This window comes from Delphinapterus leucas, chromosome 15 (assembly GCF_059928025.1).
Source record: "Delphinapterus leucas isolate spDelLeu-1000000601 "Yukka" chromosome 15, BTC_Dleu_Yukka2, whole genome shotgun sequence".
NCBI classification, from domain to species: Eukaryota; Metazoa; Chordata; class Mammalia; order Artiodactyla; family Monodontidae; genus Delphinapterus; species Delphinapterus leucas.
The window spans coordinates 77,884,615-77,909,927 of NC_143143.1; the positions used below are offsets into that span (position 1 = coordinate 77,884,615).

At 40.5% G+C, this 25,313-nt stretch overlaps 2 protein-coding genes across 3 annotated transcripts; one reads left to right on the forward strand and one right to left on the reverse strand.

The window, feature by feature from the left end:
* Positions 1 to 22,605, reverse strand: DPM1 (dolichyl-phosphate mannosyltransferase subunit 1, catalytic). 2 transcript variants are annotated; one of them, XM_022597717.2, is made up of 9 exons: positions 22,034 to 22,605; positions 19,006 to 19,105; positions 14,004 to 14,037; positions 11,827 to 11,903; positions 11,717 to 11,742; positions 9,811 to 9,906; positions 6,425 to 6,493; positions 3,850 to 3,964; positions 1 to 2,952 (listed from the first exon to the last, which is right to left on the reverse strand). In XM_022597717.2, exons 1-9 carry the CDS (start codon positions 22,192 to 22,194, stop codon positions 2,848 to 2,850), a joined length of 783 nt encoding a protein of 260 aa, XP_022453425.2. In that variant the 5' UTR covers positions 22,195 to 22,605; the 3' UTR covers positions 1 to 2,847. The 2 variants fall into 2 exon arrangements, with proteins under 2 accessions (XP_022453425.2, XP_022453426.2); XM_022597718.2 differs by lacking the exon at positions 6,425 to 6,493.
* Positions 22,121 to 24,891, forward strand: MOCS3 (molybdenum cofactor synthesis 3). The gene has a single exon (XM_022597716.3). It carries the CDS (start codon positions 22,516 to 22,518, stop codon positions 23,881 to 23,883), a length of 1,368 nt encoding a protein of 455 aa, XP_022453424.1. The 5' UTR covers positions 22,121 to 22,515; the 3' UTR covers positions 23,884 to 24,891.
* The last annotated feature ends 422 nt before the right edge of the window (positions 24,892 to 25,313 follow it).

A 25,313-nucleotide genomic window follows, 5' to 3' on the forward strand; every position in this document is an offset into this window, starting at 1 on the left:
TAAATGAGGTGTGAGGGCCTCGTGCTTCACACACCCACTTGAGATGAGACCCAACCCCATGGATGACCCCTTGCGGGTGAGGTGCGCTATTCAGTGGACAGGCCTGCGTTTTACAGAAGGCCGGCTGTTGCCCTGGGACTGGACATTCTTCCGAATCAGTGATGGACTCTTCTCTTTGGCCTGAAGAAAACAAGTGGGATCCCTAGCGTTTGAGGCCACTGGGCTAGTGAAGCCCAAGGATGTGAAATGATGTTGCCAGTGGGCCTCCACAAGATCCTTAACCAGACTGTAGTCCCAAGCCTTTTAGTGCTCCCACAATTTGGACAGCATAGGACACAACGTGGGCCTTTGTAAATTTAGGTCAGCCCCGACCAACACATTGTGTTCTCAACATTCTTGAATCCACCTTTTATAGTTGAGTGCATATGAGTGTCTGTCACTGGCCAGACATACTTAAAAGTAATAAATGTCAATTGTGAAGGATTAACCAAACCTGTTAAGATGTGCTCTGTACATCTTACACTTATCTTTTGCTGTTTCTCTAAATTTCATGTTAAAATAGTTTCAAACCATACGTAACATCCGCAAAGAATCTGACTTTACTGAAAACAGAACAAATTGTGGTTACATATAGCTCAATGTCTAAGGCTTCAGTTAGCAGGTTTAACAAGCTGTTTCATCCAACACAGTATTCCGTTAATTTCTGAAATTGTGATAAACTATATCTTTAAAAGCCAAATCAGTATTTCAAGGGAAAACAGCTGAAAAAAGTTGTAAAAAGGAGGAGGGGACCCAAAACATTCAATTTAGAGAAACAAAGATGAAGAAGCTAATTCCATGTTGCAGAAGACAGGCAAGAACTAATATGAAATAAGCAAAATAATTTTAAATTTAGTTTTCCTTAGATATATTTAGATTTCATACAGAGACAATACCAATACAAAGGGAGAACATCTGGATTTCATCCTTGGCCCCATTTACAAAGTAAAAAGGGATGCTGGATTCACATGTAAATGTTTAAAAAGATTTTAGTGTTTAAGTCACCAGATTTACTACAAAAATCTATCTAAATAGTCCAGATTCTTTTCTAAATAACTTCCAAATGGTGAAAGTTTTCACTGCTCAAATAATTACTGTAAATAATGATAGTGTTGTAATGATTGTGGGAATAAGAACCAAAAGACTAAACAAAGGCAAAAGGTACCTACCCTAGTGAGGTCTGAGAAGACAGTATTTTATAGTGGGCTCTCTGAGGTGGTTATTTAATCTCTGCTCCACAGAGTTGACAATGAAAATTTAACTTTGGGCTCAGACAAGAAAGAATCTAAACACTCAAAAAAAATTATTTTACATCAGTGGTAATAAATTTTCTAGTTGTTAGTAGTGATGAGAGAAGTCACTTCCCCAAGGAAGAGGGGTCCACGGTGGGCCAGCTGTTCAGCTCTGCTTAAAAGGGAAACAGAATAGTAGAGGCCCTTATTGGAATGTGTCCTATGGATTCAACTATGGGAATTGGTAATGTTCAAAACGACACCAAAGGTTTTATACTCTGGTATTCATTTCTGGTAGGATCTGTTAGAAATGCAAATGGAAAAATCAGACTTGAAGTTTCTTCAGCAGCCAAATTAAGCCAGGAAAATGCAGTAGTAGGAATACTGTTCACTGAATCTGCTTATTAAATGACTTAGAGACGCCCCTTCCTTTTACTTGCTAAGGAAAGTCAATTTGATCTTAAGCTTATTTGCTCAAAGTATGCCTTACTCAAAATTTTAAAAGACACTGCGTGATCTAAAAGCTATGCTATACTTGGAAATTAATCTTTTTTGCAATACCCACTTAAGGTGGGTAAATAGAATATTTCTGAGGGCTTTACTGAACATTTCAACTGGCAGAACAGTTTTCTCAACAGAAGAGCTACAGGGGATTTAGTCATATTACTAAAGATGTATGCTTTGTTAAGGGTCCTGAAATAACATGAAAAATATTTTGAGGAAAAAAAACATAGTTGTTTAAAAATTACTACAGCTGGGAATTCCCTGGTGGTCCGGTGGTTAGGACTCGGCGCTTTTACTGCCGGGGGCCCCGGTTCAACCCTAGTTGGGGAACTAGGATCCCACAAGCTGCACAGCACAGCCAAAAAAAAAAAAAAAGGGGGGGGGCCAGAGGTGTGTATTTCTTTTTTAGTTCATATAGAAACAGCCATGTATCATATGTGTATTTCATGAATATAATTAGCACTCCTCTTACTTCTGACATGTATTAGGTATGAATCCAGAGCTATGAATACAGTTTTTGTTTGTTTGGTTGGTTTTTTTTGCGGTACGCGGGCCTCTCACTGTTGTGGCCTCTCCCATTGCGGAGCACAGGCTCCGGACACGCAGGCTCAGCAGCCATGGCTCACAGGCCCAGCCGCTCCGCGGCACGTGGGATCTTCCCGGATCAGGGCACGAACCCATGTCCCCTAGCATCGACAGGCGGAATCTCAACCACTGCGCCACCAGGGAAGCCCCTGAACACAGTTTTTATAAAGAATATTTCAAAATCTTCCCCATGTAAGAAATCCTGCATTTGCATACGCTAATGAAAGCATTTTTATGCAAAAATTTCATATACATTTATTTATAGGTCTTAGTACAGCAAAATGTAAACGAAAATTGAGAACGCTGCTCATTTTTCTAATTTAATTTGACATGTAAAATGGAGTTTCTCAGGAAAAAAGATTTGCATGAAATTTACCTTACCTTAAGATTTATGTTCTAAGAGTACATTTTATAAAAATCAGCAACCAGGCTTCTTTTATGTTTAAATTGAAATGAACATGATTAAGTATAAATGAATAACTTTCTTTTATGTAGTAGCAAAGAGGGTCAATAGTCCTTTCAAGAAAGAGACTATTTCATTTCCTCCCAACTTGGATTCACCATAAACACGATCCACAAATGATATTGGAACCTAGTTAAAAAAATATATGTTAAGTGAGTCTTCAAAAATATTAGAAAGGAAGCATAGCAGGCATACAACAATTACTCATACAACAGAAACAAGATTAGTCCGCTGATAGCAAGTCCTTCAAGGTAAATCCGAATTATGGGATTCTTACAGCAACTGTGTGCACCTCCAAGTCTTCAAAATTAAACATGCATTTTACTATCTAAAAATAGGTCATCCAGCCAAGTTACAACTGTTTTGAAAAGCGTTGATCCTGAATATTAAGTTGGTTTACTCAAGCTTCCAAGAAAAATTATATGCCCAAAGTAAAATGGCCTTTCACCTAATTTTTTTCAGTCCATCAAATTTAGCTGTCACTGTTTTAGCACTAAGTTAAAAATCTCATAACTTCCACAACAGTAGTAACATTCTAGTTAGCTATTTTCTTGCTCTGAATAAGAATATTATTGTTAAACAAGGAGAGTGTTCCCTAAGAACTTACTAGCCGGCTGGAAATATTACAAATCCCCTCTGCTCCCCCAATTCTTGCCCTTTTCATTTACTCATAGGCAACGGGCAAAAGGGATTCACCACTCATTTTTAAGTAGGGTGGCTGATGGCTGAGACAAGGGGAAAAGCAGCAGACTCATCCCATAATGCTGAGTGGTCAGAAGAAAGGGAAAGGAGAAAGAAGATACCGGTAACTTTTATTTATTTAAAAGGGAATGCTGCCTTCTGTTATGCTTTAAATCTTGGTAAGACAAATATATTAATTTTAAAGAAATGTGAATTTTCACCCTTTTGCATGGACACCTGGAAGCCTTCCACATTTTTTTAGTAGTTTATGAAAATTAACCTTTTTATGATAAAGAGTATAACCCTATTGTTTCTTTATGAGGAGTATAACACTATTTACCATACCTCGCCAACAGTATAATTCAGCTGTCTCGCCCGAACAATCATCTCCATCTGGAAGACGTAGCCTTTAGAAACACATTTTTCTATTAATTTCTGTAAAACTTCTTTTCGGTATAACCTGTAAGAAATTAAAATGTATATGAACACCTGGATAAATATACATGCCTACATGTATCCTGACCTTACAAAAAGTTCACTGGTATTTATAAAACCTTAAACTTTCACCAGCCATTTGTATATAGAAAAGTTCTCACAGTTGATGATTATGATCCATTTGTCCTGAACTGGAAAGGCCATAAAAATATTTGGTAAATAATTTGGGACGATTTTGAAAATGAATTCTTAGTATCTTTTAGAGAATTATCTTCCTTTCACACTATCAGAAATTATAAAAATATGGTGATAAAGTGAATCATGTGGAGCAGAACCCCCCCATCGTTTGTAGTTTTTATTTTCTTAATTTATTTTTAAAGCTGAAAGGGGAGAAACTGTTTCAAATTCTGGAACAACAGAGTTGACAGATGAAGCAACAATATAAACTAGGTAACAAGAAAGAAGTAGTTAACAGGCATCTCCGCATAAATGTCTATGAAGTTCCTATTTCCTGAGATCTAAATAAATTCCTGAGATAAACTAAGTCCCTCTAGGATGAGCTTGGTTAAGCTAGGTTAAGACAGGAAGTAGGGATCACAGGATGAGGCAATCCTGGTGGGAATCAGATATCAGCAACTGAGGTCACAGTTAGACACTTAAACTGGGCGAATGCACACCCTAACTTTAGAGGGACTGCAGGCCAAAGGCAGAGCTCATCAGATTTACAAAGAAAGACGGGAGCTGGGAAGTCCTATGGGTGAACTCAGTCACGTTCTTCAGGAGCTCCCTATTTTCAGAGTCACTGAGGTTAAAAAACAAAAAAACCCTGAGCCTCAGTGAGTAGAAAGGCAGCAATTCCTACCTCTTTCTTCTTGCTGTTTTTGTTTAGGAGAAAACTAGGTGAGGCAGTAACTTTGTTCCCTTGGTAGTTAAAGCCACCTGGATCTATAATGCCAGAGGGCTTTATACCTGGAACTCACATATTTTCTCAGGCTTCCTTTCAGGTTACCCCACCTTTTGTTTTTCAAGCTTTTAGGTGGCTATAAGGCTAAAGCACAGTCCTTAGAGGAACCTGAGGGGGATTAGTGGTATGCACTCCTTTACCCACACAGTCTCCATCAGAACTCAAAAGGGTAAGTCTGGAATAAATGTGAAGAAAGGAGATTCTGATGGTAGTAATACTCATTCAATAACAAATGTTTATTGAGGAACCTACTGTGTTTCAGGCACCTTTTCATGTTTTGGGATTTTAGCAGTAGAAACTAAAGATATATGTCAAATGATGTTAAGTAGGGGAGGGAGGTCTGGGATTATGGGAAGAACTATGATGGTGGGATAATGGAATAACGTTTCAGCAGTACCTTTAAAACTAGGATTAGGCTACGAATTCTTTCCCTATAAGAGTCACTTTATTCCCGTAAGAGTCACTTTGTAAGATTTATTTCTCTTCATTGCCACCCCTGTCTCCTCCACCACAGTATCTTTTTTTTTTTTTAATTACAATCTTTTTTTTTTTTAATTACAATCTTTTTTTTTCCTCTGGAAATCAGAGATCTTTATAACACATTATTCACTTGCCTCGAAGTGTGGAACTGAAGAGATGTATTTATGGGGTTCCTATCTATCTTTTATACACCAAATTGTGCTTTCAAAATAATTTACATTTTAATTCTAGAGAGGTTTCATTTTCATTATCTGACCTCTAATTTGCGATGGCTCCTCTCTTCACTTTTGACTCTGTCTTACTCTCTCTGAACTGCTATCCAACAGACTTGCAGTTGCACTAATGGTACCAGCTAACCTTCAACAACCAGCTCCTAAATTTGTGTGTTTGTGTGTTCTAATGAACTATGGAAGAATCAACATTATTTAATGGATAGAAGCAAATGCCAAGTAATAGAAAGTATTAACCAATGCATGGGTCTCAGCCTTAAAGCAGATGAACAGAAATTTTATAGTTTCAGAGATAATACACACACCCCCAGAAACAAACAAAAATAAAAAACCCCCAAGGACCTAGCAGGAGGCTTCGCTCCATTTAAACAAGAATTTTTTTTTTATAAAAAACATGGAGAATAAGGAAACTGAAAAAGCTCTATATAAATATTAAAGATTTTAAACTTTTCTGTGGACAATGCTATAAGCTGCAGAAAATTACTGGAAGAGGCACTGTTTTTGAAGCCCATCTCAGTAATGTCCTGAATGAGCAGTCCATGGTCACCTCAGGTCCCTCAAGGGCTGAGCAGCGATACTACTGTTAACAAGCACACGAACCTGTCGTCCATACTCTTTAAAAGGTACAATATTTTCCCTTAAGATGCTTACGCTTCATTAGCAGCTCCTAACCAACTTCAGTCTTTTTTAGCGTTCCAGAACAAAAATGGGATAGAAACGAAAAGTATTTCTTTAACTCATTATAAAGCAAGAAATTTAGGCAAGAAATTGTAAATAGTAGAATACACACAATCACAGGTTCTCACTGTACCTGAAACTTCCTGTTAAATCAGACGCTCCTGGTCTCAGCAAGATCTGAGTTATAAAATTGGCCCCACGGCTGCCAAATAAAAGATTTTCTTTATAAAGTACAATTTCTAAACAAAAGAAATACACCCAAGTGTAGAGTGCTAAAAATGCTACACTGACTTCATAAATGCAACACTATTTCACAAAAATGTTAATTCTATGGAACAAACAGAAATCAGTGAAAGGAGATCTGGTAGTTCTCATTTTTCAGAAAATAGGGATTTTTATTCTTGGAATGTGACATGTAGAGGTGACCATAAAACACTCATTCTTCCAAACTCTAGGTGAGAATGGTAATAGATTTTTGCCATATTTGCCAACAGTCATGATTTAGAATTACAAACATCTGTCAAGACAGCAAAAGTGATCTATCAGGGATCTGGAGTTTCTTTTTCAGATTCAGATCACCAAGTGATGGCAGTTTCCAACTCGGTAATAGGTCAGTTTGCATTAAAATGGCTTTTTTTTTTTTTTTTTAAAAAGGTGTGCAGGTGGGAGAAGGTTTTGGTTTTTGGCAATCTCTGGAAATTGACCAAAAGTTCCATTCTGAGACTTTCTTAGTCTGCTTGGGCTTCTATAACAAAATACCATGGACTGGGTGGCTTAAACAACAGATATTCAATTCTCACAGTTCTGGAGGCTGAAAAGTGCAAGATCAAGGTGCTGTAGACTTGGTTCCTGGTGAGGATCCTGTTCCTAGCCTACACATGGTACCTTCTTGCTGTGTGCTCAAGTGGAGGGGGGCAGAGGGGCTGAGGGTGGGGGTAGGAGGAGAAAGGCCAAGCTTTCTTGGTTTCTTCTTGAAAGGGCACTAATCCCACCAAAAGTGCCCCACACTCAGGACCTCATCTAAACCTAATTACCTCCTCAAAACCCCACTTCCAAATACCAACACTCCCTGCACAAGGTACTTTAACACATGAATTCTAGCAGAAACATTCAGTCCATAACAATGACTTTAGGATCTGTGCTTCAAACACAACTAGGTATCAATCAACTATAATCTATTACTGACTAATAGCTATTATTAACATTTCAAAAAGATGTGAAGTACACTTGGAAAAAATGACTTTGGTACTGCAGCTATATTTTAGTGGGCTCAGATTATTTTAGAGTGTTCAGATTCAGAAAAAAGGTGTTGTTTTTTTTTTTTGGCGGGGGTGCGGAGGGCAGCAGGGGAAGCAGCCTGGAGAAAACAGTTTCTCTGCAAAGCCAGGGTAACCATCAAGGCACTCCTTAGGAGTGTTTCTTTCTTTCTTCCTTCCTTCTCCTTCCCTCCTTCCTTCCTTCTTCTCCTTCCCCTCCCTCCCTTCCCCGCCCCCTCGTGCCCCACAGCATGTGGAATCTTAGTTCCCAGACCAGGGATTAAACCCAAGCCCCCTGCATTGGAAGTGCGGAGTCTTGACCACTAGACTGCCAGGGAAGTCCCAGGAGTGTCTATTTCATAAAAATAACATGGTTAGGGATATAGCTGGCATAATGGCTAACAGAAACATTTTCCTTCAAATAGCTACAAAAAAATTCCAGGACATAGTTTACCCACCAAAATGGGTGTAATCAAAGGAATGTGAGTGTATATGTATTTATGTGTATGTGTGCATGTCTGTATGTATATATTTGTACATCTATTTAAGGTAATGCATTTTAAAATTGGGGTCTTTTAATTAAAATGCAGCAAGAGTCAGACAGACTTGGGTTCAATTCTGGTTCTGGACCATACAAATGAGACCTTGAGCAAGTGATAGACTCTTTCTCAGGAGTTTATACTATAAAGTCAGTGCAGACATTAACAACTAATGACAGATACAACTCAATACAACTAAATGATCCAACTAAACGTTGTAAATTGTCTCTGACTGGGACTCCCTGATTTTAAATAGTAGCTTTAATGAACAATTCAGAGAGGCCTGAGAGATCACTGATTTGTTGCTCTCAACCTTGGCTGCACAACAGAATCATCTGGGAGCCTGTGAAAAATACTGATGCTCTTGCACCACCTCTGGAGATCCACTCAAATGGTCTGCAGTATGTGTGTGCACAAGAAAGGGAGGACAAACAGGGAGCAGTTGTGTATAATTTTCCCCCTACATGACTTCAATGCTCAGCAGGACTGAAAACCACTGAGTTATCCGAACCCTTCATTTCACTGAAGACTGAGGCTCTTACATGTTTGAAATACTTGCCCAAGGTTTAACAGTTAAGAGGCAAAAGTGACATTAACCTAACAGAACCTTCAATAGGAATGAAGTGGGTGATAAAAAATACTGTCAGTAAGAATTTATATAAAGTTATGTTGTTACACAAAAAGCAATAAGCTATATAGATCCTTTAGAGATAGAAACACATCTTCCCAACAACCTAGGTGCCATAGATTAAATATGGTCAAAAATTCTTTGTGGGTCTTCCCATCAAGAGGTGGATTCTATTTCCCCCCCCCCTTGATTATGGGCTTGCTTTGACCAAAAATTAATTTGGTGTTAGCCCCAGAGCTTAGGACTCAAGAGTCCTTGCAGTTGCAGCCTTGGTACTTTTGGGTGCTGCCCTTAGGATGCCATGTAAAGAAGCTGATCTAGCTTCCCAGGTAAGCGGCCACATGCAGGAGAACTGAGATGGCCCAGCCAACAACCAGTATCAACTGCCAAACATATGAATAAGGCCATCTTGGAGCCTCCAGCTGAAGGAAACTGCATGAGTGAGCCCAGGTGAAGTCAGCAGAGGAACCAGTAGCCAAACCACAGAACTGTGAGAAACAATAAATTGTTGCTGTAAGTCACTCAGTTTTGGGATGGTTTGTTACACTGTAATAGAAAACTGAAACAGTTTGTTTTATTTCCATCTTATCATGAGGAAAGTAAAGCCTAGAAAAGGTAAAACATGCAAGGGGACACAAGTAATTAAAAGACACAATCAGGATTTTAACTCAGGTCTGCCTCCAAAGCCTCACTACTTTATGCTGCTTAGTAAAAGCTGAAATCATGAAGTGTCTTAAATTACTGAAAAATATATATGGAAAAAATTACATATTTAGTCCAAAAATATAGATGAATAGTTCACTTAAATCAAAGCTGAAGGTCCAGCAGAACAAACTGTGCTGAATTAGACCATTTCTACGAAAGGTTCAAAGGTTTATGCAAATTTTTCCCAAGTGAAAACCATCCAAAATACAATACTCTAACACAGGAAAAACTGTGGGTAAGAAGCTATCTGGGAATACTTTCTGGAAGTTACAATCTGATCCCACAAACTCCAAGGCAGCATGGTAATTTAATCCAAATACCTGTTAAAAACATATTTCTAGTAGTTACACTAAAAAAAAAATAGAGAAATCATGAGCACATACATATATACCTTATTATTTTCCTTTTCAAATCCCAGCCATATACACCTCCATTTCCTTTGTAGCGAGTTCCAGAGACAATGTCAAAATTACCCTCCTTTTGCTTCCTGCAGAAAAAAATAAATTAGCTGGCAATTAGAAAAAGCTGTTGAGCTTTCAACAGAATTGCTAAAGCAAAGCTTATGAGTATTTTTAATTCTAACAGATATCACCAGAAATTACTTTCCAAAAAGGCTGTAGTAACTCGTACTTCCTCCAGCAATATCCATGTTCATTTTCTATCATCTTATTGGTGCTGGATGTATTGTTCTATATGTCTTTAATTTTGAAAAACTAATAGTAACACACGGTTATTTTAATTGCATTTCCCTGACTACATCCCAGGGTGAATATCTTCTCTTAGGTTTATTAGCCATTTGGACTTCTTCTACACATGGCCTGCTTGTATCTTTCACCCATTTTCTACTCCACTGGTTCTACTGCCTTATCAGGTCAAAGGAGCTTTTGTGTATTGGTGATCTAAGCAGAGAAGGTATTTCTGAGGTGACTTTTATGCAGAGATCAAACAAGGAGTAGTTGGCCATTAAGGAGCAGTGAAAGAGCACTTCAGGCAAGGGGGAGGGGCATGAGATGAGTTCAGAATGCAAGGCAGGGGCCACATCACGGGTGGTTTGAGGGGCAAGTAAAGGAGTGTGGATTTTTCCCCATGTGTTCACAGGAACTCCTGGAAGTGTTCTAAATAGGCGAGTGACCTGATCTGATTCTGTTTTTGTGTATTTAGCTTACATTCAGAACAGCTTCCAAATTCTTATTCTGAGAGGTATCATGGTCTCTTGGGTTTTCTAAAAATATAGTTACATTACCTGCAAATAAATGTAATTTTGTATCCTTTACCAATATATACTAAACTCTTATGTTACATTACTTAAAATCTCCATGTTTAATGATAGGTGGTACACCTATAATCATTGATGAGTTTATTGGAAATGACTCAACATTTTACCATTTAATAAGACCTTTGTGGGGAAATTCCTTGGTGGTCCAGTGCTTAGGACTCTGCTGAGGGCCTGGACTAAATCCCTGGTCAGGAAACTAAGATCCTGCAAGCCACGCAGTGAGGCCAAAAAAAAACAAAAACAAAAAGTAAGACCTTTGTGTTAGGACCAGGTTGTCTTCAGTATGTTTTCCTTCAGTATGGTTTCCTTCTATATCTACATTAAAATTTTAATTAGCAATGGCTAGTGAATTTTACCAAATACGCTTTACCATCTATAGACTTAATCACGCTTCTTTTCTTGTCTTTTTAAAAAATATTTATTTATTTATTTGGCTGTGCCAGGTCCTAGTTGCAGCACACAGGCTCCTTAGTTGCGGCCAGCAGGCTCCTTAGTTGTGGCATGCAAACGCTAAGTTGCAGCATGCATGTGGGATCTAGTTCCCTGACCAGGGATCCAACCTGGGCCCCCTGCATTGGGAGTGTGGGGTCTTAGCCACTGGACCACCAGGGAAGTCCCCAGTCATGCTGCTTTCTTTGTTAATGTGATAAATGAATTTTTTTGACTGATTCCTGATTTTGGCATTCCTGGAATAAACCCCAGGTATTCATAGTGTTCTACTCTTATGATGCAGGGCTTAATTCCATTTAACAGGGAAGCTGCTTTTCATATTTTTCTGTAGTCTGTAAGAATTAGGTAACAAAGGAATTATCTGTTGATTACTCCTCTCAGGGCTCCTAAAAGATATCATTTAGTCACGTAACTACATATTTACATGTCTCAAAGCTATACCTTGGTTTCATTTTTGATAGCAAACTTAAAATACCATGAGTATTCTTAATGAATGAAAAATGAAAATAAGTACAAAATCAATATAAGATAAATGATTTGAATAATTCTTTCAAATATTAGAAATACCTACCTAATGAATTCAGGAATAAATTTTGGCTGAAATTTAGAAAGAATAAAGAGTAGGTCAGTAAAGCAGGCTAAGACTATCATAAATAGCCTCTAAAGAAATATGCCACTCACATGGTGTGAGAGATCAGCATCCATGATGATTATGTGGTTTCCTGTGGCATGCTTCACCCCATGAATATATGCAGTTCCTAAAAATGAAAATATTTATATCCATTAAAGGAAATCACCAGAAATGCTTAGGTATATATCTGAACAGGGAAGAAATTGCTAAGCACCTCTGAAAAGCATACATTAGTCCTCTAACGTCCTGTTTGTTATTCTCCATCAAAAACATCTCTCGGGCTTCCCTGGTGGCGCAGTGGTTGAGAATCTGCCTGCTAATGCAGGGGACATGGGTTCGAGCCCTGGTCTGGGAAGATCCCACATGCCGCGGAGCAACTAGGCCCGTGAGCCACAACTACTGAGACTGTGCGTCTGGAGCCTGTGCTCCGCAACAAGAGAGGCCGCGATAGTGAAAGGCCCGCGCACTGCGATGAAGAGTGGCCCCCGCTTGCCACAACTAGAGAAAGCCCTCGCACAGAAATGAAGACCCAACACAACCATAAATAAATAAATAAATAAATAAAAAGGCCAAGCATTTGAAGCCCTTAAAAAAAAACAAAACTCTCAATTTCATTCTTTCGTCTCCAATTTCACTTTAGTCCCGGGCACCATCTTCTGATGCCTGGATCCCTACCTAACCAGTCTCTCTGCTTCTGCTCAGCCCATCACCCCTGTCCCACAAAAGCTACACAGTGAGTGTCTTCTACACTGTAAGGCTGGTACACTAGAGCCCTGTATCTGGTGCCAAAGGTGCAACTAGCAATTACTTAGCCACCCTCATGCTTAAATATTCCTCGGGGACTTGGCAGGTAAGGGTGACTGGTCAGGGACAGGATGTGGGAATTCCTGCATTCTCTAGCCCCAAATCACCACAGTATCTTATTAGAAAGGCAGAACTCTTCTGACTTCTTTTGTTAAGAAGTGATTATCCAGGGACTTCCCTGGTGGCGCAGTGGTTAAGACTCCACGCTCCCAACACAGGGGGCCCAGGTACGATCCCTGGTCAGGGAACTAGATACCACACGCATGCTGCAACGAAGGAGCCTGCAAACCGCAACTAAGGAGCTGGCGAGCCACAACTAAGGAGCCTGCCTGCTGCAACTAAGAGCCAACCAGATTAATTAATTAATTTTTTAAAAACATGACTATCCACAGCTTTCTGGATTTCCACTGATGGGTTAGTAATTCTTGGTGGCTTTCATGGCAGTTTCAAGATTATTTCAATCCCAAAGAACCTTCTGGATTCAGATATTCAGAACATTTGATCATGCCATGAAACTGAGGGTCTTGAGGAGAGCAGATACTCAATTTTCAAGAACTGTGCTTCCTCCATGCTCCCCCAAGTTTTCAGTAAAATTATACCACTTTTCAACATAAAGCAGCTGTGACCAACAATAGAAATAAAGGCATTCAAGATTTTCATCTTAGAATGACTGACCTCATCTGAGCTTTTCTATAACCCCTTACATTTTAAAGCTGGAAAAGCTTCCTTTTAAAAAAATAAACACCTTTTAAAAACTTGTAACTTCAAGAACTGTTCAAAAGACTTACAGCTAAGGGAGTGTGCTGGTCTAAATGTTTGCCCTTAGATCCCTTCTCTGTTCTATATTGCAGGGTACTATATTTGTTTTCTTGTCAACTGGTTTCCAAGCAGCTTTGGGAGGCACAGGAAGAAGGAAGATCTCAAGGAGAAGGGGAAAAGTCCAAGTGTCCTCCCCTTTACTCTGCCTCCCAGCATGGACCAGATTCCATCCATGACTCCCACTTCTGCCAAGCATCCCTGACTCCACCATTCTAGCTCCTCTGGGCAGCCCGGGTTCCCGGCTCTAAAAACACCATCTCCTCCATTGTTGCTCCAGCCCAGGAGCGGTAGTGAGCTCCAGCTGCTACTAATCTCTGAGTAGCCCCACTGTTCCATTTGGCTTCTCAGCAATTCCTTCACCTGTGTAACTAGATTCTCTGTATTAAATTCCCTATATTGAAAGAATTACAGTGGTTTCTGTTTTCCTAAGTGGGCTTTGCCTCATACAGGCAATTCAAGTTAAACCATCTGAATATCATTAAGATCATTAAAAACCATCACAGAAGGTGACTGTATTTTGGCCCTGTTCCAAACTGGGGAAATACACACTGGATAATCTTACCAAGGCAAGGAGCAGGCATGAGGGGTGAGAGGTTCTACTTACCTAGTCCCAATTTTTGCTCCCGTGGTCTTAGAAGCTGTAAGAATAAGAAATGGCATTTTAACACAAATAATCGAAAATCTGACTAATAAAAACTCTTTTTTAATAAGTGCTCACTCATTTTAACAGAAATACAGCTGCATTTATTAGACCTTAAAGCAGAACATGCTTAACATTTTTTGCCAAAGTAAAAAAAAGCATTTAGTAACAAATCAAATAATTTAATAGCTTTCAAGGAAAAGTAACATTCTTTCACCCAAACCCCACAGACCAAATCTTAAACTCCGCCCCCTGCCGCACCCCAGAGCTATCCACCAAAAAAACCATTTTTTTATGTCTATTACTTGATTTATCATTTTAAGCAATATCTATTGATTCCTTCCTAGGAAAACTGAGTATTTAACTCACTTATTCTATACCTTTTTGGAATATTTGATAGCCATGCTTGTTTTCTCAATTCCCTTTGTGATTTTAAATGTTGATACTCCATCCACTTATCTTGACTCCATGCTTGGATGACCTCATCTTATTCTCTATTGGTCCAATGACATGATTTCAGGTTATATTCCTAAGATTAAATTCTTTCTCCTTACAGTTTGTCAATTAGTCTTTCTACACTTCTTGCTTCATATATAAACACTGACTTAGTTGTTATTTCCTTTTTTCTCTAAATTTCTGGAAAAGTAGAATGCCAAGGTTTTGGCGCTAAGTTTCTGAGGTAGGGGGCTCAAGTAGACTAACTACTGAGCATTTCTTATCCTCCCCCCTCCCCCGCCCCCCGGCACTTGCCAGTGGGTAAGCAGGTTGCCTCAGACTGCAATCTCCAAAGTATTTGCAGTTTAATTTAAGCAGGATAGATTTTCTCTTTTTTTTAAAAACTACACGCAAGCTGCTATAGGTCTAGGTGAGGAACAAAGATGATAAAATACATTCCTACCCCATGAGTTTTTATATAGAGGAGAACTAGACATTCAATCAATCATCTATAATAATTACTATTCACTGAACAAAATCAAACCAGACATGTCAGGTTTTATTTGATTTTGTGCTTGACTGTTACTGACAAAATACTGACCTCATCTGGTATTTGCCCTGAAAAAGCAAATCCTTTAAAGTTCATCTTAGATTTTCTATAACCGTATGTTTTAGCTAAAAATCTTTTTTTCAAACAAAGGATAATTTTGTTATTTATAATTTTCAGAACGTTCAAAAGTTTATATAAAATACAAACCACGTTACATAGATAGGGTACCATGGAGCAGTTAAAAGAATGAGGTAATCTGGTGACAAAAGATGACCAAGGTATAATTAAAGAGTAACAGAGGGCTTCCCTGGTGGCGCAGTGGTTGAGAGTCCGCCTGCCGATGCAGGGGACACGGGTTCGTGCCCCGGTCCGGGAAGATCCCACATGCCGTGGAGCAGCTAGGCCCGTGAGCCATGGCCGTTGAGCCTGCGCGTCCGGAGCCTGTGCTCCACAATGGGAGAGGCCACAACAGTGAGAGGCCCGCGTACCACAAAAAAAAAAAAAAAAAAAAAAGAATATACTTGTTTACTTCTTATGTAGTAAAAAGTTCAAATTGTTTCATCTCCTGTGCTTTACTTTCAGACTGCTAATTCCACCCCTCTCCTTTTTTTTCCATCCTCACATCAGTATGATTGCTTTTTCTTACACGAGGCAGGATGGCTTAGTAGATGACTATGGAACCCCCTTGCTAATTTGCTGTGTGACCCCGGGGCAGCAATGGGCACACAGAGCTCACCTCACTCAGCCGTCATCAGAAGAAGCTGTGAATTCACAGGAAGTGCATGTAAGGGTACAGGGCACATACCCTGAAGAATGCTTACCACAACTTCTTAGAAAATACCATACGACACTATGATTTGTTTGACAAAAAACTTACTTTGTAAAAATCTTTATCGTAGAAAATCTTGGTGACACTTCAGAAAACTATATCAATTTCCACTAGGATCAACACCATTTGAGTGGATCTGTTTTACCGTACTCTCGAAAACGGGTTGGGAGAAAGAATAAAAATAAATCTGCAGCTAAGAAAAGGCTAATCGTACTCTATTTTGCAATTCTTATCAGTGAGGCTCATATTTTTTTCACTTTTGACCATCTGTAGTTCTTTTTTTTTTTTTGCATCGGCAGGCGGACTCTCAACCACTGCACCACCAGGGAAGCCCTGTAGTTCTTGTTTTTATGAATATTTATTTCTGTACATTTGATTACGATACTGATCTCTTTGTCAGAGAAAATATGTTGGTATTTGGGGATGAACCAAATATTTTTAAGTCGTCAAATCTCTCAATCCTATAGTTATGCTTGACATTTAAAAAGTAATGAATGTGTGTTACACTTCATTATCAAAACAATTTTTAAAAATACTAAACTATAAATAATGACAAAATATAGATGAGTCTATCTGATCTCAAGTTGGGGGATGAAACAAGCCATGTACATCAAACATAATAGAAGCCCTCCAAATCTCATATCTCCCCGCCCTGTGATCACTGTTAACAGTTCAGAATATGTGCCTCCAATTCTTCTATGGTCCCACTCCTGCCATTTATTACCTATGTACCCTTGGAAAGTCACTTAACCTCTAGTCTGTTTCCTCACCTCAAGAGTTAAATTTCTTTTTTCTTTAGCTTTTTTTCTAAAATATTCATTTCAGCCAGTTTGAAAGGCTAACAAAGCATCTGTGAATATTTTATCTGAGGTATTGTAAGGTGGTTCCTAATTTTTCCCCCAACTAAATATATATATGTCACCTAAAAAGCAAGCAAGTGCCCTCCCTGGCATAGCTTGTTATTGGCGCGCGCGCACGCGCACACACGTAATTTTCTAGTTTAAATGACCTAAAAGTGATAAAATAATGAATGAATAGGGAATTTCCCTGGTACCACATGGAAATCATGATAGTAAATGCTATTTTTTCCTCATTATTTTAAATTTTATTGGATTGATGGGAAAAGTGGAACCCTTTGAAGACCATGTTGTTTTAGAATTTGAGATCAATTCATCAGGCATTCCTTAAGATCAATCAATCACACCTCAAGGCTGAGGTTCTATGACAAAAGCATTCAAAACACTGTTAGGTTGATGTTCCCAGATTAAATGGAAGTGCATAATGAAAGTATTCTATACATTATGTGAATCAGCCCTGGCCCAGAACTTAATAAAAACTGAGGAACTGTTGGCCAAAAATATGAACCTAGCATTATCGGAAGTCACTGCTAGAAGGATGAAAATCTCAGTTTTTATCTCCTCTGTACACTTGTACATCTGGAGACATTCAGAGAGGACTGAGGTGTGCTAGTTCTGTGAATTGCTCGTCTGTGAGATGGAAAGAACCTCTAGCACAGATTTACCATGTATATAAGAGTAACACATTTCTTTAAATACTTCTCACCAACTAAGATCTCCTCCAACTGCACAGAAATTATTTCATTATTGGGACTAATCAAGAATATCTGGACCCAGAGCCTATTCTTTTTTTTTTTTTAATTTTATTTGCGTATGTATGTATGTATGTATTTATGGCTATGTTGGGTCTTCGTTTCTGTGCGAGGGCTTTCTCTAGTTGCAGCAAGTGGGGGCCACTCTTCATCGCGGTGCGTGGGCCTCTCACTATCGCGGCCTCTCTTGTTGCGGAGCACAGGCTCCAGACGCGCAGTCTCAGTAATTGTGGCTCATGGGCCTAGTTGCTCCGCGGCACGTGGGATCTTCCCAGACGAGGGCTCGAACCTGTGTCCCCTGCATTGGCAGGCAGATTCTCAACCACTGCGCCACCAGGGAAGCCCAAGCCTATTCTTTATGATGCTTAATTGCCATTTCTTGAAATGCAAATATCAATAAAGATTCTCCAAGAGACTTCTTCGTTCCTTTTTATGGCTGAGTAATATTCCATTGTGTATATATGTACCACATCTTCTTTATCCATTCCTCTGTTGATTGACATTTAGGTTGCTTCCAGGTCCTGGCTATTCCAAGAGACTTCTTTATTCCTATGCCAATCGTTCTCTGTTGGGAAGAGGGACAATTCTGCCCACAAAGGGAGGGACACTTGATGTTATCCAGAGGTATTTTTGGTTGCCACACTGAGGAGGGGGGCTGCTGCTGCATCTCGTGGGTAGAGTCCAGGGATGATCCTAACATCCTACAACATACACGACAGTCCCTCACAGCAAAGACCTATCAGGTCCCAAGGTCAGTAGTGCTGAGATTGAGAAATTCTGGTCTATACAAATTACAAAATACCCAAAGCCTAGAATGTGTTTTCTAATTAAACCTGGATTTAATGTATGCTTTTGGCCCAAGAATTAGCTGAAGTGATCTCACAAGTATGCTCCAACGTTTATAAAGCCAAAACACTGATCAAAAATAAAAATTACAAAGCTATTACAAAATGAACTCTACATCTGCCTAAGTTACTCCTGTAGAAGAACAACAGGCTTTAAGGCACAGTGGGAATATCTAAAGTTTAAGACTCAGAAAGTCAATCTAAATACTTCCACAAGACTGTTCTACAGATAAAAATAAAAATGCCAAGTTCTCTGGAAAATCATGTTTCACATGAAAACAATCAGTCACCTTTCCCAGCTACAAGCTAGCTGTAGGCAGGATTCTCTACTGACAGTATGAGAATACCTAGAGAAAGGGAGTGCTAAAGAACAAGACACATTACTAACTGCAACCTAGCTCGACCAATATTCCTTCTCATTTCAGTATCATGCTTTAATTCTGCCCTTCAAGGAAACTGATCTGCAGAGTCAGACATAAAAACAGAGTTCATCCAAAGGCTATTTGCTGTAAACCTACCACTGACTCAACATATCAAAGACATGTAAAATCTCAAGCACAATGAAAATGCATCTAAACCCCAAGTGTGTAAGTTGCTCTTTAACTTTTTCAGTTTCTAGACAGACTGAATTTAAGCACTGTTCATCCATCATCTTTCCCCAATATAAACATAACTGATATGATAGAAAAATGACTTACAATTTTGTCTGACCCATAGATCTTCTCCAACTGTTCAGCAACATCCCTTGTTCCATCTGGGCTTCCATCATCTATGATTATAATTTCATAGTTGAAGCCACTAAAATAAAAAAATTTAAATTTTTTTAAATTTAAACTACTGCTTGGAGACAGTAGTCTCAAATGAAAAAATGATTTTAAAATCACTAATTCCTCCCCAGTATAAGTGGAAATTTATTGCCATGTTAAGCACCAAGGAAAACTTTAATTATCAAATGACATAAATGTCAAATATTTACTATGTCACCTCCCAATTACGTACGTTGCTGGAAAATGCTATACAGTCCTGAGATGTTAAAATTCTCACAGAAAACATACTCTTTCGTTAAAAAAATTATAGTGATCATATATATTATATACGATAGGATATCATATAAAATTTTATACCTACTTGGGAAATGGAATTGTGGAACTTTAATATCAAGTCTTAGTTACATAAAATATTTCAAAAATATATTTAAAGATATCAAGTCAGCTGAGTAGCTCTGGGTGATTATTCTTTTTAATTTAATCCATGAATAAATAAATCTGATTTAATTTCACCCTTAAAAAACCCACTTGAGAATGGTGACAGTCTTTTACATCACTATTTCAAACAGTTATACCCATTATCCCACACTATCAAAAAAAACAAAAAAAAACCCCCAAAACCAAAAGAGCATAGAATGACAAAAGATATCAGTGCTTCAAAATTAACATCTTTTCGTTGTTCCCATTAACTTCATGTGACAGTTTTTATTCTAAAAACAAGCCAGCACAATACTTGGATGTACCTGTGATCACCATCACATCTCTCCCCACCTCCCTTTAAAGAAAACATTCTTTTTGTTAACTTTATTGGGAAACTTAAGGGGAAAGAAAAGGAGATACAGACAAACCCCCGAAACGCAACATTCTGCTTCCTCTGGTCCTGCTTGAAGAAACAAATGCGAGGAAATCAACCAGAAAACACATTCTATTGTTAAAAGCTTAAAAAAGTCGGCCCCAGCAAACTTGGAAGAAAGCAAAACCCATCCTATCTTCTAAGAGTAGATAAGATGACTTCAGTTTCCAACAGTGCATTAAATTTGGCTCCTAAAGACAAAAAAAGTTAAGATGTTGGACTTCCCTGGTGGTCCACTGGTTAGGACTTTGCCTTCCAGTGCAGGGGGTGCAGGTTCCATTCCTGGTCAGGGAGCTAGGATCCCACATGCCTCGTGGCCAAAAAAACCAAAACATGAAACAGAAGCAATATTGTAACACATTCAATAAACACTTAAAAAAAAGTTAAGATGTTAATTCTAGTTGTTGTTCTGAAAGAGATATACTTCATAAACAAATGGAGTCATTCATAAGCAAAATTACTGCCCTCTCCACTTCAAAGCACCCACACCACCTGAGGGTGAGGTAGTTAAAGGAATCAAGCTGAGCAAACTTCAGATTACTTGACTGCCGTCTGAAAAGAAAATAGCTGTTTCCGTCATTAAACTTCATTTTGATTAAAAAAAAAATCCACCCAGAAACTACTGAAAGATAAACTGCACTACATAAAAAAATTAAAGAATAGAGCAAAAAATATCGTATAATCAGAAGACAAGCTTCAACAAGATCAGCTACATGACAATTTCTCTCATCTGGAAAGAGCTTGAGAAATCAAAATATAACTTAAAGAAAAAAGGGTTAAAAGCTATGGATAAAAAAACTTTGAAAAGCCGTGAATGTGAGGATAGTTATTTCATTCAAAGAATTATAATCAAAACAGCAGTATCTTTCACCAATTAACATTTCCAACAATGTAGGTTTAATAAAACTGGCTGGTTGGTGGGGAAACAGGCCCTCTCTGATGAATGTTGGAGAGTCCTAAGCCGGTACTCTCTTTTTTGAGAGCAATTTATCATTAAGTATCAATCTAAGCACATCTCTGTCGACTCAGCAATTACACCACAAAGACTTTATCCACGGTATACTAGTAAAAGTAAGAATGTGTAAGGAGCACTTCTTACGTGTCAAGCACTTTTCTCAATGCTGTTAAATACGTTGCGCACAAAGTCCCTATTCTCGTTTGTAAAGTTAAAGTCAAAAGAGAAAAACAGAAAAACTCTGGAAATAATCCGTGTTCATTGATATGACCCGGTTAGAAAAATTATAACACAGCCATATGATATTACCCAATTTTCACAATAATTTGCGAAGTTTGTATGTGCTGATACGGAAAGATCTTCAAAGATTTACACATGATCCCATTGGTGCAACCGTAAAACAAGTTACTTCGTACTGATACCACGATTTTCTGAAGTTTAAAAAAAACTGTATAACTCTTTCAAATTCAACTCCAAAATCTCTGTTTCTAACAATCACATCAAACAACCAGCAGCGAATCTGCCCTTCTGCCCTCTCCAGAAAGGATGTCCAGCCCAGCAGCAGCTCCCTAACCCACAGAGCCCAAACCTCATGCTTACATAAGCCCTCAGCACCCAGGCGGGAGTGAGCGGCCTCACTGAGAGTCCTGGCTCCTGCCGCAGATCCTAACCACCTAGATAGAGGGAGGAGTGAGGTCAGGCTTTCGGCCTCGCAGTAATTAAAAGGGTGGCTAGGGACTTCCCTGGCGGTCCGGGGGTTAAGATTCTGAGCTCCCAACGCAGGGGACATGGGTTCGATCCCTGGTCCGGGAACTAAGATCCCATATGCTGCGGGCGCATGCCAAATATAAAATAAAACAAATAAAAGGGGGGCCAACCCTTCTAAGAAAAAAGCGGGGTGAGGAGTATAAGGGAGTGTATAATAAAGGAGTGTGTCACAAAACCCAAGGGCAGAGATAAGAACCCGAGACACAGAGAGAACCCGGGAAGTATCCGCCTCCTTCCTCGTAGGGTGGCTTCCTCCCCAAGGCTTCCAGCGGGAGACAGAAGAGAAGCCAGGCAGGGGGCCGCCTCTCGCAGCCAACTGCCGACACCCAGGCCGGGAAAGCCAGCTCATCTCATTCCTCTAGGAGGGCGGCCGGGCGCGCTACCTCTCGGAGAAGCTCTTCACCAGCAGCCACACAATGAGCGGTAGGTTCTCGCGCTCGTTGTAGGTAGGCAAAAGCACCGAATACTTGTCTTGTCGCGGGGTGCGCGGCTCTGGCTCCCGCGGAGACCTAGTAGACAGTCCACTCGCTTCCCCGGAGGCCATGGCAGAGCTGCGCCAGGCGCCGGAAGCGGAATGACGTCAACGCGGCACGGGAAGAGGACGCGTCGGAACGTACCAAAACCGGGAGGAGGGGGGTGGTCTGGGTGGCGAGTTCTAGTCCTCCTAAGGCTCTCTGCGTAGTTCCACTGGAAACAGTCAGGACTTGTGACTCTTTGAAGTTGAATCTGATGGTTGCTTCAGAAAAATACAAACCTCTTTATCACCTTTCCCCAAGCTCCATAGAGTTGTTTAGTTTATTCCAGTCGCAAGACGAGGGAAAGCCGGAAACGGAAATGCCTTTGACAACCTCCCAAAGAGGCTGCCATGGCGGCCAGGGAGGAGGTGCTCACTTTGCAAGCTGAAGTTGCCCAGCGTGAGGAGGAGCTGAGTTCCCTGAAGCGGAGGCTGGCGGCGGCTCTTCTGGCCGAGCAGGAGTCAGAGCGGTTGGTTCCGGTGTCTCCCCTGCCGCCGAAGGCCGCCCTGTCCCGAGATGAGATTCTGCGCTACAGCCGGCAGCTCGTGCTGCCTGAGCTGGGCGTGCAGGGACAGCTGCGCCTGGCGACCGCGTCCGTGCTGGTCGTGGGCTGCGGGGGGCTTGGCTGCCCACTGGCGCAGTACCTGGCAGCGGCCGGCGTCGGCCGCCTGGGCCTTGTGGACTACGACGTAGTAGAAGTGAGCAACCTGGCCCGCCAGGTGCTGCACGGCGAGGCACTGGCCGGCCAGGCCAAGGTCTTTTCGGCCGCCGCTACACTGCGCCGTCTCAATTCGGCGGTGGAGTGCGTGCCCTACGCCCAGGCGCTTACGCCAGCCACGGCGCTAGACCTGGTTGGCCGCTATGACGTGGTGGCTGATTGCTCCGACAACGTGCCCACTCGCTACTTGGTTAACGACGCCTGTGTGCTAACCGGCCGGCCCCTCGTGTCGGCCAGCGCCCTGCGCTTCGAGGGCCAACTCACAGTCTACCACTACGGCGGTGGGCCTTGCTATCGCTGCGTGTTTCCGCAACCACCTCCGGCGGAGACGGTGACCAGCTGCGCGGATGGCGGGGTGCTTGGTGTGGTTACCGGGGTCCTGGGCTGCCTGCAGGCGCTGGAAGTGTTGAAGATCGCTGCAGGTCTGGGCCCCTCTTACAGTGGCAGCCTGTTGCTCTTTGATGCCCTCGGAGGTCATTTCCGCTGTATTCGGCTGCGGAGGCGCAGGCCCGACTGTGCAGCTTGCGGGGAGCGGCCCACTGTGACTGATCTGCAGGACTACGAAAGCTTCTGTGGCTCCTCGGCCACCGATAAGTGCCGCTCCCTACAGTTACTGAGCCCAGAGGAGCGAATTTCTGTCGTCGACTATAAGCGACTTCTGGATTCCGGGTCACCCCACGTGTTGCTGGACGTCAGGCCTCCAGTGGAGGTGGACCTGTGTCGGTTGCCTCACTCCCTACACATCCCTTTGAAACATTTGGAACGGAGGAATGCGGAGAGCCTGAAACTCTTGGGAGAAGCAATCCGGGAAGGGAAGCAGGGCACACAGGAAGGGGTATCTCTCCCCATTTATGTGATCTGCAAACTGGGCAATGACTCCCAGAAAGCCGTGAAGATCCTGCAGTCCTGGACAGACTTAGACTCTTTAACAGTTCGGGATGTTGTGGGAGGCCTCATGGCCTGGGCTGCCAAAATCGATGGAACGTTTCCGCAATACTGAGATGGCCGGTAGAGTCTGACCAGCGAAAGATGTGGGTTGTCATGTTACCTAAAGTTTTTTTGCCTTTATGAATGTATTTGCATTTTTTTCAGTAATGTACGGAACAGAGTGGGATTCTCCAATATCTGCGGATAGGTGGACTTCTTTTTATAAGGAGCTTTTTAATTGTAACTTACTGGGTGATGTAGCAATTAAGGGGTTATAACACTGTTCCTCTGAACTGTCTTGTGTTTGCAGCACTTGGATGGTGTGTTGAACAGGTGGGATAGAATGTAAGTGACAGGACTTTGTGTTTTGAACTGCAGGTCATTTGCGTGTCCTGCCTTTTTTTTTTTAAATCTCCCAATTAAAAAGCTCTTTAAAGTTGTCCATTTTATTGCTTGGAAAGGTGTAATATACTTACTGAATTGATCACGGATGATATAGTTAAGATAAGTTTATTGTTTACTAAGACATTCTTTGGGTGTTATTTCTAATTCAAATGATGGAACATGCCCTAGAGAAATCAGTGTTTAAAATGTAAATTGTTAAAACATTAAAATGAAAATTAGCTGGGAAGTGGTCATTCTATTAAATATTTTCAGTTAATAGCCAAGTAAGATATTTACAGTCTAGCAAGATAGAAACCACCTTTGTAGCATGTCAGTTTCTTTTATAAATTGCTGGTCTTTTCTTAGACTTAACTTTAGGGTCCACCTTATGTGGACACATACAGAAATTTCTAAACTGTATGGTTTGGCTTGCTTTGGAATCTTCAAGTCCCAGGTCCCAGCCTTCTGCCCTCCCGTGTCCTTTTGTCCCTGTCCAACCTGTTATTTTTATTTTTGTCTTTACTGTATGGCCAGAATGCCAAATACAATATTGAATTAAAGTGAAATAATGAACATTCTTCTCTCCTTTGCAGTTTCAGGTGAAGAACTTCGAATATTTAACCAATATTACTTGTTATTGCTTTACTGTAGATAAATACCTCCTATCAGATTAAATAAATTTCTGTATAGTTCTGCATTTTTATGTGCTTTTTTTCTTCTGTTAATGTTGTGAATTACATTTTTTTTTATTGTGGCAAAAATACCCCCCGCATAACATAAAATTCACCCTCCTGACAGTCGCCACATGTACAATACAATATTGTCAACTCTGTGCACATGCTGGGCACCAGATTCCAGAAGCCTCCATCCTGCATGACTGAGACTTTATACCCACTGAACAGCTCCCCGCCTCTCCCCTTTAATTTACCTTTTCTATTTTGATTTAATCTATTCCAGTGTTTTATAGCAGTATAAAATGTTGGTGTTTTTATGTTTGTGTACTTATTAAATAGCTTTTTCATGAAATGGCAGGTAGTATGCCCAACTTCCAACGTATTATGCAACAAAATTAAAACCAAAAATTTGGTATGTGAGTATATAGTAGAGGCAAATTGAACA